We start from the raw sequence: 17,420 nt of genomic DNA on the forward strand, positions 1-17,420 counted from the left end.
CTCATGGAATTCTTTTTAAAACAGTAAATTGTACGTAATGATGGTTATGACTTTAAAGAAAACTAGATGGAATTCGACTGCACGCAGTCGAAAATGATGCCTCCGTCATAGAGCAATTTTACAAACCGAAACGGAAGAAATTTTTCAAATTCAAGTTCAATTGTAATCCATTAACAGGTTCTCAGAATATCGGGATTACAAGCAATTTCTCATATACATATATGACCCTTTGATCTTTGACCTCATGACCCTAAAATCTACTCAGTTCATTGGCTCTGCAAGATGTCCTGAGTTAAATAGTAATCTATCTGTCAGTTCTAATGAGAATGCGTTCACAAGCTATTTTTGCATACATAATGAGCCCATGACCTTTGATCTTATGAACCAAGAATCTACTCAGTTCATTGGCTCTGCAAGATACATAAATGATCTAAGTTTGGCAGGAATCCATCAATCTGTTCTAATGATAATACGATCACAAGCTATTTTTGCATACATAATGTGCGCTGTGACCTTTGACCTCGTGACCCCAAAGTCTTATCAGTTCTTCGGCTCTGCAAATAACATACATGACCTAAGTTTGGCAGGAATCCATCAATCGGTTCTTCAGATAACGCGATCACGAGCTGTTTTTGCATACATTATGAGCCCTGTGACCTTTGACCTTTGACCTCGTGACCCCAAAATCTAATCAGTTCATTGGCTCTGCAAGATACATACATGACCAAAGTTTGGCAGGAATCCATCAATCGGTTCTTCAGATAACGCGATCACGAGAACGGGACGTAAGTACGCAGTGGCGGATCCAGGGGGGGGGGCCGGGGGGCCGGGGGGCCCAGGCCCCCCCCCCCCCCTTGAGAAAAAAATCATGCAAAATCACGCGATTTTTACCTTTTTTGGGGGTTGGGCCCCCCCTCCCTGGCGCTCAAGGGGGGGGGGGGGTGCAAATTTTAAAATTTTCGAGGACCAAAAAAAAAAAAATTGTGCTCACAATACAATAGGGTATTGAAATTGCCCTCGAGTTGATGTTTCGAAAGTATCTTCATGCGCCATTTTATATCAGAAGTTTCCATGTCAGCTTTCTGATTAGTGCCCTGTTTTGTTTGACAAGCTTCATGTATAAAAATGAAATCAAACGATTACACATCACCTAAAATATAATGTGAAGATTGAAATAATGAAATCATCGGATACTGATTTATGGTAGATAGATAGATAAATAGTTTATTTTTTATTTTTTTAATTATCACTGCGGCTAAGCCGATTTGCGATGATTTTACAGAGTGCATGAGAAAAAAGGCTATCAGCATTGATAAATATAAACCATAGCAATCAACAAATAACATTTTGTATTGTGCTATCTCAACTAATATGACATTTGATTTGATATTATACATGACAATGTTAAAAGATATATACAGACATAATAAAGCAGTATTCTACATTCTATAAACTTAGATCTGTTATTGGAATTGGATTTATGATTGAGTTTAATTAGTCAGTGCTATTATATACATATACAAATATTAGTAATTCTGTTTAATAATCTTTTTTAACTTTCATTTATTTATTTTAATTGTTCTGCTACTTATCAAGTGCATACAATTTTAACTGAAAACATTAATTGACCATTATTTAGAACTGAAACTGATAAATGTTGTTTATTTCAATCGTACATATATAAATGTATAGATAAAAACTAACACAAGTAGCAATAAACATCCAATGATTCGAGCAAACTAAATAAAGTTATCATCAATTTTAATAAATCGGTTGTACAGTATAGACATGTACAAAGCTTTAAAGATTATCGATGTATACATTGACAATAATATATATATATATATATATATATATATATAACTTTTCGAAATAAGTTTGCAATTAATCAATATAGAAAGAAAACAAAAATTCTTCAAATGCGTAATAACGATAATTTACGTATTCATTGTTCCGGATATAAGTACATAAGCTGCGGCCTTCAGCATTAGAAAAGAAAATGTTATTGTTTTCTAAGGGTTCACGAGGCCAGTGCACACAACCACAATGCATGATGCTGAAATACGAGAAGACAGAAACATTAAGTTGTCTTTGAAAATATAATAATACATTAACTAAATTAAAGGGGTATGAACCATAATCATGTCTCTTTCGTTGGTGTCCCATTTAGAAAGATGCTCCTTCGCCATTCTTCATTGGAATGATAATCCGTTCGAATAAGAATATTTTAGCATAAACTATAATATATATTGTAAATTGACCTTTGCTTTTTCATGTATGCCTTCATAAGCAGAAAAACCAGTACACCGATTTCTCTTTAATCAAGTTAATCATATCATTTGATTTGATTTGATTTTCTTCTGCATTCACGTAAGTTTACAGTTTTTCGATAACAATAATATAAAGTACAATAAGTATTTTACTGACAATGAATCATAAATTAGAATATACATATACATGTATATATATATATATATATATATATATATATAAAATATATATATAAACTGTTATTTTCAAAAAACGAAATGATTAACTCTCACAGATACTAATTTTCCTCAAACATTATAACACATTATAAAATTATTTGCGGAAGAAGGACTGTGATTGTAAGCAGATTGCTTGATAATACGACATTATTGACGACAAACTTGTCAAATCAAACACGGCAGGTTACCAGCGTTACACGCATGTCCTCATACAGGATGATGTAATTCATTGCTATAGTCTAACTTTGACATTCCACAGCTACTAATGGAGACAGGAGAATAACTAAAAGTCGCTGGGATTAAAATAAAAGGCTACTATAATATCAAAATAAAACAAACTGCACAAATCTTGGTTACAAAAGTATTAAGGTAAAATGACATAACTATATAAATGATGTTGTTGAACCGATCTTTTGATAGCAAACTGTATATACGTATGCATATAGGTGAACAGCATTATAAAGCAACATAGACATTACAAAACTGATGAAGATTTGATTCTAGACTAATATTGTTGAAGGGAAGTATTATAAATCGATTGTAGTATGGCGTTTCATTTCAAGTATAAAAATCACACAGCATTTTATCTAAATTTACCTTGTAAAATGAGATTTACTACTTTGCGTGTAACATGAGCGCATTCAATTAAATTATAACGAGTATACAGTTAACTTCGTGTAAATGGAAAACAAAAATTAAGTAAAACGTTCAAAATAGACAGATAACAATTAGATTCTATGTTGACCGTCTCAAAAATAAAGATTCAAAGAACTTAGGTCGTAGAAAATCTCTTTTAAAAAAAAAACAAAGTTAATGATAACCACCTCTTTTATCTGCATATGAAGGGTTTTGAGGTGTAAGTTCAGGTGTTAGGTGCAAAATACGTTTTACGACATACAAAACATTCAAATAAAATTCGACATTATAATTCAATCGCCTTCTTTAACACATCTACATACAGTTGTATGCTACGGTTCATCCATGGAGTTACTAGCCTAGTAACTTCATGGATCACCAAACACATAAGCAGCATTAGTGTGATCATTATCCGACCTCCTTGCATTCTTAGGTGCGCGACGCCCACACATTACACCGAGTATAATGGAAACAGCGAGTACGATGAGGAGTGCAACGCATGATAATGAAATGATAGCCCATATTGGTAGTGCTACTCCAGGTGATTGTGTGGATGGTGGTTCCGATGTCGAGTTCAGAATGGTAGTCGGCATGGTAGTCGGGGGTAGGGAACGTCTTGAGACAGATACGATGTTCGATAATGGACCTGCGTTGCCAGCCTCATCCCAGGCTCTTATCATGAATGAAAAGATAGCCTCTGAGTCCTCACCAGGCAGAAGAATAGTGATGGACTCGAGAGTACCAGATGAAGCGACTCGGGAGAGGTTACCAAGTATGAGATCGGTATCGTTAACAGCAGGAGCGGATGTAAAGTTGGTACGGATTTGGGTGAAGTTATCTGAGAAACGGAGCTCGTAGTAGGCAGCTACAGTGTAGAGACGAAATAATAAAAGATCAAACCAAATGTCAAAATGTCAAAAACACTTCTTAATGCAAGGTAGATACTTAATTAAACTATTATGCTTTTGCCATGATTGCTTTCTACACCAACGTAAAACTACACTACTTCACTTATGTTCGAGTGCCAACAGAACAAAAAGTCCAAAAGAATTGTACAATCAAATCATTGTTCACCCTTAACTCTTTGTATGTAAAATAACATGAGTAGCGAACAAAATCGGCTAACTTAATGAAAGACAGCATACACCTGTAGGTAAATTTGACATTACGTAGTCCTAATTTTTTCCTTGTATCCTTGCTCGTTGGAAACATCAGCCAAACTGTTAGCAAAAAGTGCCGACACCCCTCCACTTTCTACCAGCTATGCCCCTGCTGATCAAGATAGGGGTATTTTACCTGTTCCTTGGTCTAAATCATCCCCTACAGCCGACCATGATAACGTCACATTTCTGTTCGCATCGTAAGTCCTCTCCCTGCTAGTGATATCAGCGATCTTAGATGGTGCGAGGATGTCAAAAATTAGATCAGGAGAGTAGTTTTCGACTTGAAAGACACCCGCTGTAGTCGTTCGCTGGAACAAAAGCGACGGGGCGGGAGGGGTTAGTGTTCCCACTTCTCGTTTTAATCGCAGAGTATCTAGAACAAGAATGGCAACAAAGAGTAAAGAGTTGACAAAAAAATTGAACATGGTAACCAATTTTTAATGTAATTCAAGATTTACAGGTTTCCTTTACTATATAATTGTGCAATCATACAGTTCTATTCAAGACAACTGGCATAATGATATACAACTGCATGTCTCTCAATTCCCCTCCCGATGGTATTTGATTTCTTCGAGAGGATTTACATTCAAACAGTTTCTTTTTCGTTTTGTTTATTTATTTAAATACGGTGATAAAAAACGTGCTTTCAGCTGGGCATAGCTGTTTTTCAGCATGTCCGTACATGGTACATTAAAATACATATGAATAAACAAGTTTCTGCAGTCTACAGTCTACAGTCCAACAAATCCAACCAGTTTATCAGGACCACTGCCAGGAGGAGGAGGAGGGGGGGGGGGTGTACCGAAATGTGGCCGCTGCCGACAGGTGGCCCTTTAAAGTTCTTTAAACGCTACAAGTTCTAGACGGGGAGCCAATAATGAAGGTGGCCACTTGAGACAGGTGGTCTTGGAAGATAGATGGCCGCTAAGTCTACACAATGGTAGGTACATGAATATTACAAAACTCACTGTGTGACGATGTGGCGGTGTTTCCGTTTACATCTACCTTGACACCATATCGTCCATTCGATGAGAAGTCAAGGAAATAAGCCGAGTAAATACCATCACCTGAGATTAAATCAGCTCCTGAATAAAGTACACAACAGAAAAATACATGAATTTGATTATGTCACTTATCAATACACATGCTTTTCTTTTTTCGAACCTAAATTGGTTGATATAAGCCCACCTCCCCCTCACACACACACGCACACGTTCGTTTCTCTCCTATTAAAGGGGAGTTCATGTTTCAATCGCTGACGCTTCCTCTCTCCTAGCGACCCCTCGCTCTCTCTTTCTCTCTCTCTCTTCCTACTATATTAGTTATCTATTCTCTCTCTCTCTCTTTCTCTTCCTCTTTCTCTTCCCCTTTCTCCTCGCTATCTCTACCTTATGACAAAAGACTCAATGTTGTGTATAATAAGATTCACTCAAAAGTTGATATCATATCTGTAACATTCCTGTTTATAGCGGTACACCGCTTGCTGTGAAGATTAAGGCCCGAATTCACAAAGCAAGGTTTGAGCTCAAACCTTGGTCTGAGCTCAAACCTTGCTTTGTGAATTCGGGCCTAAATGTTTTGATTTCGGATTTATCCCAATGGTTTCTGATAAATAACAGCTTTTCTTTAAAAAAAGTAACCTAAGATTTCTTGTAACATATTGTTATTTCTTTCTAACCTAGTCCGTTATCACGTAGCGAAATGGTTGTCACATCCCCTGTTGTCGAGCTGACTACTTCAGCAATCACTGTAGCGTCGATGACGGGTTCGTAGTTGATATGGACATAGGCATAGACCTCTAACAGGGGAGCAGTGGTGTAGTTTACTATCTGAAAGGAGTGGGTAACAGATTAACAGAAAAAAGTTATACTTTTGCACAATTACAACCATGTACATAGATTCTAGATGCTGCATGAATACATAATTATGAAGATATTGTATAACGGTTTACACAGATTACTAGTTCTTGATATGCCACTGCTAATAAGCTCAAAGAGAATACTGTACACTGCGAAAGAGTATAATGAACAAAATGGCGGCTCATTCTTCAATGCATATGGATGCCTGTGCAACTGTGTCCTATAATGTGTTATTGGAAAGATAAGAAGAAGAAAAATGTGATATAGAAAAAGAAAGAGGGATGTATGAGAAATAGATGGGTATGTAAAGGGAAGGAAAATGGTGAATGAAAAAGAAAGAAAGGGTAGGGGAAGGGAGAGAGAGGGAGAAAGAGATATATACAACACACACACACAGTGAGAGAGGGAGGGAGACAGAGAGAGAGAGGGGGCACATAAAAAGATAGAGAAAGAAGGAGAGAGAGGAAAACACGCAGTGCGAGAGGGAGACAGAGAGAGGCGCAAAGAACGAGAAACATATGGGAATGAGACAGATAGACAGAATAAATGATTGGGAACAAGATTTATAACGTACCGATGTCCCTAAGAAGCTATTTACGACTGGAGGGTAAACATCTTCAGAACGAGGTTTAGAAATCACGTTCACGCTAACGTATTCCATAAGACTGTTACCGTCGTTACTGAGTTCAATGCTCCAAACACCTGCCTAAATTAGATTTGAACAAAGGTCACACATATAAAAAGAATGTTAGCATTGTATTGAATACGATTTTAAAATGAATATTAATAAGACGTTTGTTGACGAAAGTAAAAGGCTTTATATTAAAATGATAAGATAATATTGTTTTTTCCTGTCTTAAAGGGAAAGCTGAGTTTTGGTAAAGAGGGCGCTAAAAAAAAAAAGGGGGGGGAAGAGGGGGCTAAACACAAAAAAAAATATTTGAGATAATGAAAAACTGGGTGTCAAATTTGAAAGAGAATACAATTTTAATGACAAAAATCATCTTTGTTTGATGAAAATCGGTTCAGAGAGGGCTGAAATATCCTTAAATATTCGATAATTTGAACCAGCCATTGAAAAAACGAGATAGCGCCATTTACGTTTTAGGTGTTGGTTATAATGCGCACAACCAGCCGGCCCGTTTCCTTTGGTGGTGGTTGAAAATGTACAGCGAATCGTCAACATGTGTTAATCAAACAAACACATGAAAGCACAAGAGACCAATCGCTATCTAAAGTCAAGAGAGGTACCATAATGAAATAATGGAATTAACAATTTATTTTAAGTTATTATACCTCTGCCTCTTCGATGGTAACGGTAATAATTTTAGAGCTGATATCAGCCTCATATCTTGCATCAGTGCTGTCTATAACGGTACCATCCGGTCCTGTGACTGTGACGGAGATGATGGGGTTGACCATCCACGTAATTGTCATGACCGTGTTCAGTCCTAGAGAAGCGTCGATCACTACATCGGTAGTGTGGGTCGAACTAGTGTGGATCGAACTAGGGGCTAGTGCATCTAGTGTAATCGTTGAACTCTGAACCTGTAACATGTGTAATGTGGATGGTAGGCTAGTAAAGCAAAAATACAGTATCTTATTTTGTTCCCCATAAAGGATTAATAGATCATTTCTATTACTTTAGGAAAACACCTCGTTTAAACATTCCGAGTATGTATAAAAGTCACAAAAGAATTATACGTAAAAATGAAATGTACAAATATAAGCCTTTATTGTGTAAACCAAAACCAAAAATCAGAAGAAAATTCAAATGAGGTTGTAAGGTTTAATCTGTTCTTATTCAAGCATATGCTGAGCCAGGCGCGTACGCAGGGGGGGGGGGGGGTTAAACCTCCCCCCTTGAGTTTTTTATCTGTATGTTTTGTGTATGTTTTTTTTGGAACCCCCCCCCTTTAGATTTTTTTTTTTTTTTTAAATTGAAAAAAAAAGGTGACCTTACCCCCCCCCCAACGGAACAAAATGTCAAATTTTCAAATTTCGAGACCCCCCCCCAAAAAAAAAAATATATATCCTCTTACCCCCCCCCCCCCCCCCCCCCCCCCCCCCCCCCCGCTTATTCAGCGGCTGGCTGAGTCGTTGCGATTTTTGTTGGGACTCCAAAAAAAAAAAAAAAAAAAAAAGGGTCCGCTTACCCCCCCCCCCCCCCCCCCCCCGCTTATTCAGGGGCTGGCTGAGTCGTTGCGAAATTTTGGGCCCGATTTTAACCCCCCCCCCCCTTGAAAAAAATCCTGCGTACGCCACTGTGCTGACCTGTATTGGTGCAGAAGTGGCAACACTCTGTGGCCTTTGCGCTATGATTGACTCAAAGGCGGAGATGATACATTGTGCGCTCCCTCCGTCAGCACACGTTGCCGATATACCGCCTGTCATCTGGGCTAGGTCTTCCAACTGGGTGTCAGCTTCGTAAAAGGCGATTGAATGCACAATAACCCCTGAACCTTCGATGTCATCTAGGGTGTCAGCTATTAGAGTTCCACTATTCTCCTGTCCGTCGCTGAGAAGAATGAGATACACACCTCGGGAATCCATGCCGTTGTATTGGGCAACCTATGATCATGAAGCCATAATTCAAATATTGCAAAATGATCTTTGCTTGTATTTTCGATAAAAGGCTTTACTCTTGTTGTAATAAAGAAGGGCTCAGCAGGGACGACATTGAATGAAATTAGGGTTATACAGGGTGGCCCAAAAGAACACAACACCCCAGGGGCCCGTTGAACAAAACTTACCATTGATGATAACTTTGCCATCAATGGTAACTACCATGGAAACCTTGATTTTGATTGGCTGTTGAGCCCTGTTACCATGGTAGTTGCCATTGATGGCAAAGTTACCATCAATGGTAAGTTTTATGCAACGGGCCCCAGATCTGTATTGTCAACGACAGATCTCAGGTTCGCTTTCTTTGGTTACCATCCTGTATAAAACAGCCAGCAAGGATTGACATTTAACCCGGCACGACAGGGCAGACCATGCAAACGCTCTCCCACAACCGGACCTCGCCCTTACCAAAAATTTCAGACATGGCAGCAGATACGATTCACATGGAGGATTTGATGACATTACCAATCAAACTCGCCAATCGGTCAGCAATTAGAAAGTTATGAATTTTCAAAAGTTGTTTTTACAATACAAATGATGTCACCATGGTGGAATATGGAACAACTTTACTGATGATTCCGACAAAATTATTCAGTGTCTTTTTTAATGTGCATTACTTGGTGGAATCTTTTCGTTTATGCTCTCTATAACACACTTGAGTACTGCATGCCCCAAACAGAGAAAATCATTTAGGACGGGAAAGGGGGTGGGCGGAATTAACGACAGTGTCCTTAGTGTATAACAAAAGGAATAATTTGTAGATCTCAATACAAAATCGTAAACACCGACCTTTCAATTGTTTAGCTAGGAGAGATTTGTTCATAAAAACATCACCAACGATTGACTGAATAGACAGTTTAAGATGTGCATAGATTTAGTCATCTCCTCTATCAACTCTTGCTATCCTATTTCTCATATTTTCTGCCGATATACAAATGATCTGATAGCAAAGGTTGTTTTGCCCTTGAAAGCACATGATATTAAGCCCGTATCAGGACAATTACCCCCTGGACAATCAACCCGGAAAACTAACCCCAAAGGACAATAACCCCCCGGAAAATACCCCCCCCCCCCCGAGGACAATTACACCCTTGAAAATTACCCCGAGAACAATCAACGCCCCCCCCCCCCCGAAACTTAAACTCCCCCTGCACATTAAAGGGGTGTACCCTGATGATAAGATAGTTTAAATAAAAGCAGAATTTTTTTCGGGGGGTAATTGTCCTGGGGGGGATGATCGTCCAATGGGGTAATTTCCAGGAAAATTAGTTTTTTTTTCGAGGGGATGGGGCACGCATGTCAATAAATATATATCTGGAAAAATGATTTCCTTTCCAAAATATATCGACAACCGTACCCTGCCCCTATGAGCCAATTACGGTCTGCTTTCTCCATTGTTCAGAATACATTTAGGCTTTTTTGCTTAGGTTAGGCCATTAAACGTTTTCCTAAGGTATAGATCACAATATTACTACAGTTTCTTACCTGGATAGCTGTCTGAATACCGCAACCAATACATGTAGCTCCATCGGCATATGTTGGAAGTAGAGACGCCAAGTCTTTCCTCGATATGGCACTGGTGAGTTCAGTCATGTTAGAATCCACTATGGCTCCGTAATTGAACTCGACAATGGCCACGTAACTATTAGGTACTATACTCTGGATGAAGTTCTTGGCCCCTATAATCATCTTGTCAAAACGCTCCCCCTATTTAGAAAGCAGAGGAACAGGCACCGTAATGATACAGACCACGAGTAGAGGCAGCGAATAAATAAAACACTGTCTACGCAAACATTCAGAGAGATTGACGGCAGGTTTAATTAGAGGAAGAAAATGAATGAATTGTAGAGATTGATGGAGTTAGTGTCAAATTATCGTATGGCAATATCATTCTAATCTTAATCAGTATCATAATTATGAAGTCGCGACTTAACAAGACAATTATAAGTACAACTTTAATATGGTATTACACTATTTACAACTGACAAATAGAAATTTGAACTCAATATAAATTAATTATGTAAATATGGACAAAGCATCGTGTTTAGAAGTATTTTAGAGTAAGTTGGTGATATGAAACCACACTCTTGTTACAAGTTTAAGTTGCAAAAGCATAATCTTTGATTGTGTTCATTGGATGCAATCAAATATAGTTTAAGTTCAAACTTCATTTTTATGTATTGTTTTAATCGTTTTAATTCCCTGACGGATGACTTAAAGCCGTCGCATATGTGACAACCCTACTCCAAATAACTACATTGTATAAGATATAATAATAATAATTATCTTCATTTATATAGGGCTCTTACACAATTGATTTCACAGCGCTTCTCATGGAATAAGGGTGGGAAAATCAATTAAATCAATACGTCTTCAAGGGCTTCTTAAGGGTATTGAATCCACGGTCTGTAAACCCATATTCATTTGAACTATTCCTGATTGGGGTATCTCAATAGTCATACTAACTACGACATTGAGGTGCATGGTAACATTCCAGTCAGAAAAAAGACACAAGCTGACTTTGATCGGGGGCGCTGTAACACGAGAGCCACATTGGTTAGGAGAGTTTGGCCAACCCGGTTCAAGTTGGGCATGATCTGGCGAATATATATATATATATTTATATACGCCATGTTGTGACCAAGTAAGACTAATTTGCTCAAACTCTGTGTATAAATGGCTCGATTGTTCTGCACCATCGTGTCTTTTCTCCCAATTATGCAAAGTGATTATTACTAGCCTAAAGATATGAACACTTACATCCATAGAACCACTGGTATCTAAAACAAGAACAATCCTCAGAGATCCGGACGGCTGCACGACAATAAAGTTTGGTGATATGTCGGTATCCTCTGGCAAGGAAGGACTGTTTCCATACAGAAAATCAGTCGATTTCCGCATCACTTCCCAAACGCTTTGATAGTCGCACTTCTTATTCTGTAGGTTAGGAGCCTCGTAATTATGATACCCCGCCTGGCCTGGGACGTTGTGGCAGAACATGTCGATCTGTGCATTTAGAAGGGTGAGAAGAAGTGGGACAATTTCATGATAAAACCCTCGAAAAGGTATGGAAACTCACGTATGATCAATAATATAATATTAATCCTACATTTCTTACAATTTTTGCAGCCATGGAAAGATTGCAAAATTCACTAGTAAGCTATGGCTTTGTTATGCAATGCACTCCAACAGCCCTACACTCTTCAAAGAAAGGAGGATGCAGAGCCCAACAAGAGCAATTCATTTTGCAACTTTTTCCTTTTGACCTTACCCCTTATGTTGATGTTATGCCAGTCCATGACTTAACATCGTAACAACTGGGGTATCATTTTAAATAAAAATAAAGACACCTTCTAATGATACTCAACGTCAATTTTAACTGTTAACCAATTTATATAACACATTGACCTTACCATATCTTTCATATCGTAATATACAGTGCGTCCAAGAAAAAACGAAACCGAAAATTATCGATGTTTTATCATAATTTAATCACAATTATACTAAGTATTATGACACATATTTGTAAAGTTTGGATCCTCCTTTTTCATTTGATGCAACTCATATGATGCATATTCCACGCATGAGTGATTAAAAACAATTTTAAGAGAGGGCATCAAAAAGTCATTTGGCGGACGGTGAGCCAGGAATAACCAAGTTTAAAGTAATGCTTGCAGTTCCATAATTTGATTAAACGAATTCGTTTTGAATGACTGCCTGCCGTAGCAACAAACAGAGTTGACAAAAGACTTAACTCTGTTTCGTTGACGATCAGCCATGCACAAAGAAGACGAAAGACTTGATGGGGGAAATTCTTAATAAACAAGCTATTATTATGTATTACAAAAAGATCTCTGCGTGCAATTACCAACTTTCATCCCAGAACACCAAGTGATCCTTTTTTTTTCTTTTAACGTTACTATACACCACCTGAAATATTTATGCCCTAATTAGTGAGCTACAGTCTGATGTCCTGATAACAACTATTAAAGATAAAACCACAATTCTACGTTTTCTTTGCGAGTTTTCGGGCTCAGATTTGGTTCTCTAGATTTGGTAATAAAAAGTTAAATGCAGTACTAAGAGTAAAGATCTCTTCACAAATGAAAGGGCCATTCTAACCAAAACGGGCAAAAGAAAAATGAAAAAAAGACATGTAGAATAGATTTTGACGGAGATTCCGAACATGACAATGATTTTTATTAGAAATCATGAAAAATTCTGGAATCTAGCTGTAAAAATGACGACTCAGAACGGCAGAAAAAAGCCCAGTTTCGTTGATGACGCATTTGACGTCACTGCAGGCGCCTCTCCGGTGAAAGGGAGGGTGATTTACGCATGAAATGTCAAACTAATGTCAAATGAAACGGGCAAACTATGATATTAATTGAAGAAAAAAAATGACATTTATCCAAAAAAATAAAATGCACTTGATAATCCCAGTACGCTTCTGGCAATTTCGTCATTCCTAATAATTAAATTATCAAATTATCAAATCGGACATGCCCGCAATGATGTCAAATGCGTCATCAAGCCATGTGACCGTATTACCTTTTTCGAGGGGCGTAGCCTAGGAAGCGTGAGGACTGTGAAAATGGATGGCTATTATCGTTTTTTTGTCAATTAAGAGATTTTCTTAAAAATCAGAGGCTGAAATATGAATAAGTAGAGGTGTATTCATGTTTTGAAAAGCTATGTTTATAATTGGGTTAGAGTGGCCCTTGAAGGATGGCCGAGGTTCTTATCTGAACATTTCAAAAGGATTCTCTGATCTAAAAATTGCCTGAAATGTCGACCTCAAGGTTTATTCATCCTCTCAGAGATCCCTCATTTGCGCAGTGCAAATATTTGACAATGCAACTTATTTTTAACTTCCTTTTTCTAAAATCAGTCAAACAAAGGGACTTTATAATGAGCATAACTCCAGACGGGAAAGCCCCTCAAATTGCCATATTTTATTATTCATACCTATTTAGAATATAATAACAAGAACAATAATGGGTTCTTGTATAGCGCTCATGTCTGTCAGACTTTACACTCCTGACGCCCCCACAATATGCCTATTCACTTCAATTTTATGGTTCGATATATGGCTTTAGCATTTATTTGCACAGAGAGAGAGAGAAAAAAATGCTTGTATAAGCATAACATCTCAACGTAACGGTTTGTGTAAATATACGTAGCTTTAATTTATTGCTGTTGCTTATTCTACAAGCATTAAATCTTACCGAGTAAATGTTGGATACAAACAATAACGATGCCCTGGCAGTTTGCCCAGAGTCATCGGGCACGAATCTACAAAGTGGGGGTAAATCCCCGAAATTATCTGGACGACATTCCTCCCCAGCAACTCCATCAATGAGGAGTTTTCCAAGAACTTCCGAAGAACATCTTGTTCCTTCAAAGCCGTCACTTGTTATGGCGTTCGATTGGTAGTAAGGTTCAGCATCGGTCCCTGGCACGTAATCTTCGTCAAACACACCCCAACGGAGTTTGGCAAACTGTCGGGCAATCACTTTACCTTCATCGAACAAATCAAAATCATACAATTATATCATATAATTATATGAAATTATGCATGGAAATGAATGAAGCATACATGCTTAGAAATAAATGTCTGAAATTGCATTTAATACATATTTCCCACTAATATAACAAAGATATTCAGCCAAGTACAATTTTATAGTCTTGGGCGTCACCTGTTGAGCAAGAGAATATGAGCCGTATTTTAGAAGAATATGATATAATTATATAGGCAATACAATATAGTTAGATTGAAATTGGTTCTTCCCTTGAAAGTGATGGAATTGGAATATCCTCATTTCCTGCAAAGTAGGGGATCTATATATATTCTATTCTAAGAATAAAGCTGGGTATGTTGAAGACTTGGAAGTTTATGATTATGTGGCTTCTATCCCATTTTTTTATCAAACATTCCCAGGTTAACATTTAACGTTCAGGATTATAATTCCATCATCTCATACCCGTCCTCTATTGTGTTTGTGCGTATTATAATGAAAGAGAGAAAAAACTAAGTAGTTGTCAAACTTGAAAAACTAAATTTCGGTGGAACTGTTCGTCTTACCAGAATCTCCAAATTGATTTTCGGGTAAACCTTGGTCGATGAGGAAAGTCTTGGATAAATGCATAAATCTTCCTTGTCGTCCACAATTGAATGGGTTATCAACAAAGGACGATGATAAGACTGTTGATTAGTTACGAGAACGTTAGCATTCTCATAGGCTTCACGTTGTGCAACTTGATACTCAGAGTTTCTGGACCAAGTGGGCGGGACTAAGATCGTGATAGTCCCAAAGTAGACCCGGCGATTGGTGGCGGAGAAAAGGACAGAAGACCCGGCCCTGAAGATATCCTGTGTTTATAAGACAAAACATCAATACTTTCTGGTTAGCTGGATATCAAATTATAAAACAGCTAGGTTACCATTTGAAATAGTAAGCCATCATTTTGACCGTACCCTTAAAATCCGAATCAGGTTTGTCTCAACGTGTGATCACTTGGGGTGTGACTGGGATATTACTCTTTTCATGAAGTTATTGTGAAAATATGGTTTGTTCTTGATGAAGTTTATGCCTCAGATCTTTATTAATGAATTAAAATGTTTGTTGGTTGTGCGTACATATATTTACATATACGCTGCATAATATACGTATGCGTGTGTGTGTGTGTGTGCGCGCGCGCGCGCGTGTGTGTGTGTGTGTGTGTGTGTGTGTGTGTATGTGTATGTTTACATGATTTTCACAATGATTTATACTTAATAGATCTAGATTATAGTATACATTCTCAGATTTTTTTGAATAATAATTTACAAGTGTTTGTTTTGCGTGACTGCTAAAGCATGTGTATGCTACTATGCTTCTTATTGGTTATTAACTAGGGGAACTACGTCCTTTAGTCATAACTGACAGTAATGAGGATTATTGATAATTTATCGCATTTTCTTATTTTTTTATTTTTCATTTGTGGGGGCTGACCCCTTCCCTAGCTCCCGCTGCTTACAGTCATGATTCGGTGGGTAAGCATTGGCCTCGTAACTGTGAGGTCCCAGGATCAAAACCATGTCGATGTAGTTTAGTGCCCTTTTGTGAGGCATTAATCCTTATTACTGCCAGTTATGACTCAAGGACGTGGGCCCGGCCCCCCCCCCCCCCTCAGTGTAATTTAGGGTACGCATATGCGTGTTCCAACCGACCCCCCCCCCCCTTTTCAGCAAAAGTCCGGTGTGTAAAGTCAATACGGCTCGACCTTTTTCTTTTGTATACGAGCCTTTTTCCGCACCCCCCCCCCCCCCCTTTTCAGCAAAAGTCCGGTGTGTAAAGTCAATACGGCTCGACCTTTTTCTTTTGTTACGAAAAGGACATTTTGGCAACACGCATGCGGTCATTTTGAAACCTGAGTGGGGGGGGGGGGGGGGCCGGGGACGTGGGTCTCCTAGTTGATAAGCATAAGTAGCATACACATGCTTTAGCAGTCACGCAAAACAAACACTCGCAAATTATTATTTAATAAAATCTGAGAATGTAAACTATAATCTAGATCTATTAGGAATAATCATTGTCAAATCATTCCATAAATTGGAGTAAACAAACTTATTCCATCTTTATGACCAACAGTGTATATGAGAGAGATTGCTGGAAAGAGAAGCAGGGAAGGCAAGCCGCAACGAGTCACATATTTGCCAAATCCTGAACAAATGGGAAACTAAAGAAATCAGCAATACCGGCCTCTCCGGTTTTCTGGAAAGTATGTTATTTAATTAAACGGTGGAGCTTATTCGACGAAATAAAATCAGATCAAATAAAAATAAAAGTCATGCCATTCATTGAAGATTCTATTTGTCATTTGGTATTCTGCGTCATGATGATGAGCCTTGTTACATCAATGTCTGTGTGGTTACAAAGCAACTCCAGCAACAGATTTTAAGGTTTTAAGTCCAGGCTAGGTTACCAACCACCAAACAACTTTGAAATCTGTTATTTTCTATTTGTTTCTACCCCGATTAATTGAATAAATGAATCGGGATGGATTAGGGAGACGGTTTGGTTGATATATCATCGTACAAGTAGGATGTGACCCCCCCCCCCCCACACACACACACACTCACACACGTACCCTCTTGGCACCCCAAGAAAAAAAATCCTACCTTGATATTTTCAATGATAATTGAATCTTCTTCGACATCTTTGTGTATAGCGATGAGTATGTTGTTATAAGCTCCATTCTCTAGCTCGATTGGATTAGTATCCTGTTGTGCCTTGCAGATCTTGGTTCCCATCAGGCAGACCAAGAGATAAAACGACAAACTGGGGCGTTCGACCAGCATTGCTTAGCAGCTTTTTGATGTCGAATAAAGTAGAGTATCTTAATACAAAGTGTACATTAAAAAATCAGAAGCTATAGTGCTTGTCTTATATTTACACAAATTGTTTAATCACTGTGATCAATCAATGTTGGAGTCACTTATCTGTTTTAGACCTCTACAATCTCTAAGATGATTTGAAGAAATGAATCAAGATGATGATATTTCTTTCGCAGATCAACACGAAGTATAAGACAAGATATGTCAAGCTGAACGTTTATAGATTGGCGATAAAAACATCTTTAACAATGCTCTGCGGAACTAAAAG

The 17,420-nt window shown here is 38.1% G+C and overlaps 2 protein-coding genes across 2 annotated transcripts; both read right to left on the reverse strand.

Moving 5' to 3' along the window:
- Nucleotides 1–3,428: 3,428 nt before the first annotated feature.
- Nucleotides 3,429–11,813, reverse strand: LOC752990 (calcium-activated chloride channel regulator 4A-like). The gene is made up of 9 exons (XM_030975545.1): nt 11,533–11,813; nt 10,258–10,479; nt 8,422–8,718; nt 7,444–7,695; nt 6,722–6,853; nt 5,967–6,117; nt 5,257–5,373; nt 4,422–4,661; nt 3,429–3,990 (listed from the first exon to the last, which is right to left on the reverse strand). Exons 1-9 carry the CDS (start codon nt 11,770–11,772, stop codon nt 3,494–3,496), a joined length of 2,148 nt encoding a protein of 715 aa, XP_030831405.1. The 5' UTR covers nt 11,773–11,813; the 3' UTR covers nt 3,429–3,493.
- A 1,921-nt stretch (nt 11,814–13,734) lies between these two features.
- On the reverse strand, nt 13,735–17,116 carry LOC115920230 (calcium-activated chloride channel regulator family member 3-like). Its single transcript, XM_030975546.1, has 4 exons — nt 16,937–17,116; nt 15,022–15,145; nt 14,001–14,293; nt 13,735–13,740 (listed from the first exon to the last, which is right to left on the reverse strand). The coding sequence occupies exons 1-4, from the start codon at nt 17,114–17,116 to the stop codon at nt 13,735–13,737; spliced, it is 603 nt and encodes a 200-aa protein (XP_030831406.1).
- Nucleotides 17,117–17,420: the final 304 nt, after the last annotated feature.

This window comes from Strongylocentrotus purpuratus, unplaced genomic scaffold, assembly GCF_000002235.5.
Source record: "Strongylocentrotus purpuratus isolate Spur 01 unplaced genomic scaffold, Spur_5.0 spur5_scaffold_8, whole genome shotgun sequence".
NCBI classification, from domain to species: Eukaryota; Metazoa; Echinodermata; class Echinoidea; order Camarodonta; family Strongylocentrotidae; genus Strongylocentrotus; species Strongylocentrotus purpuratus.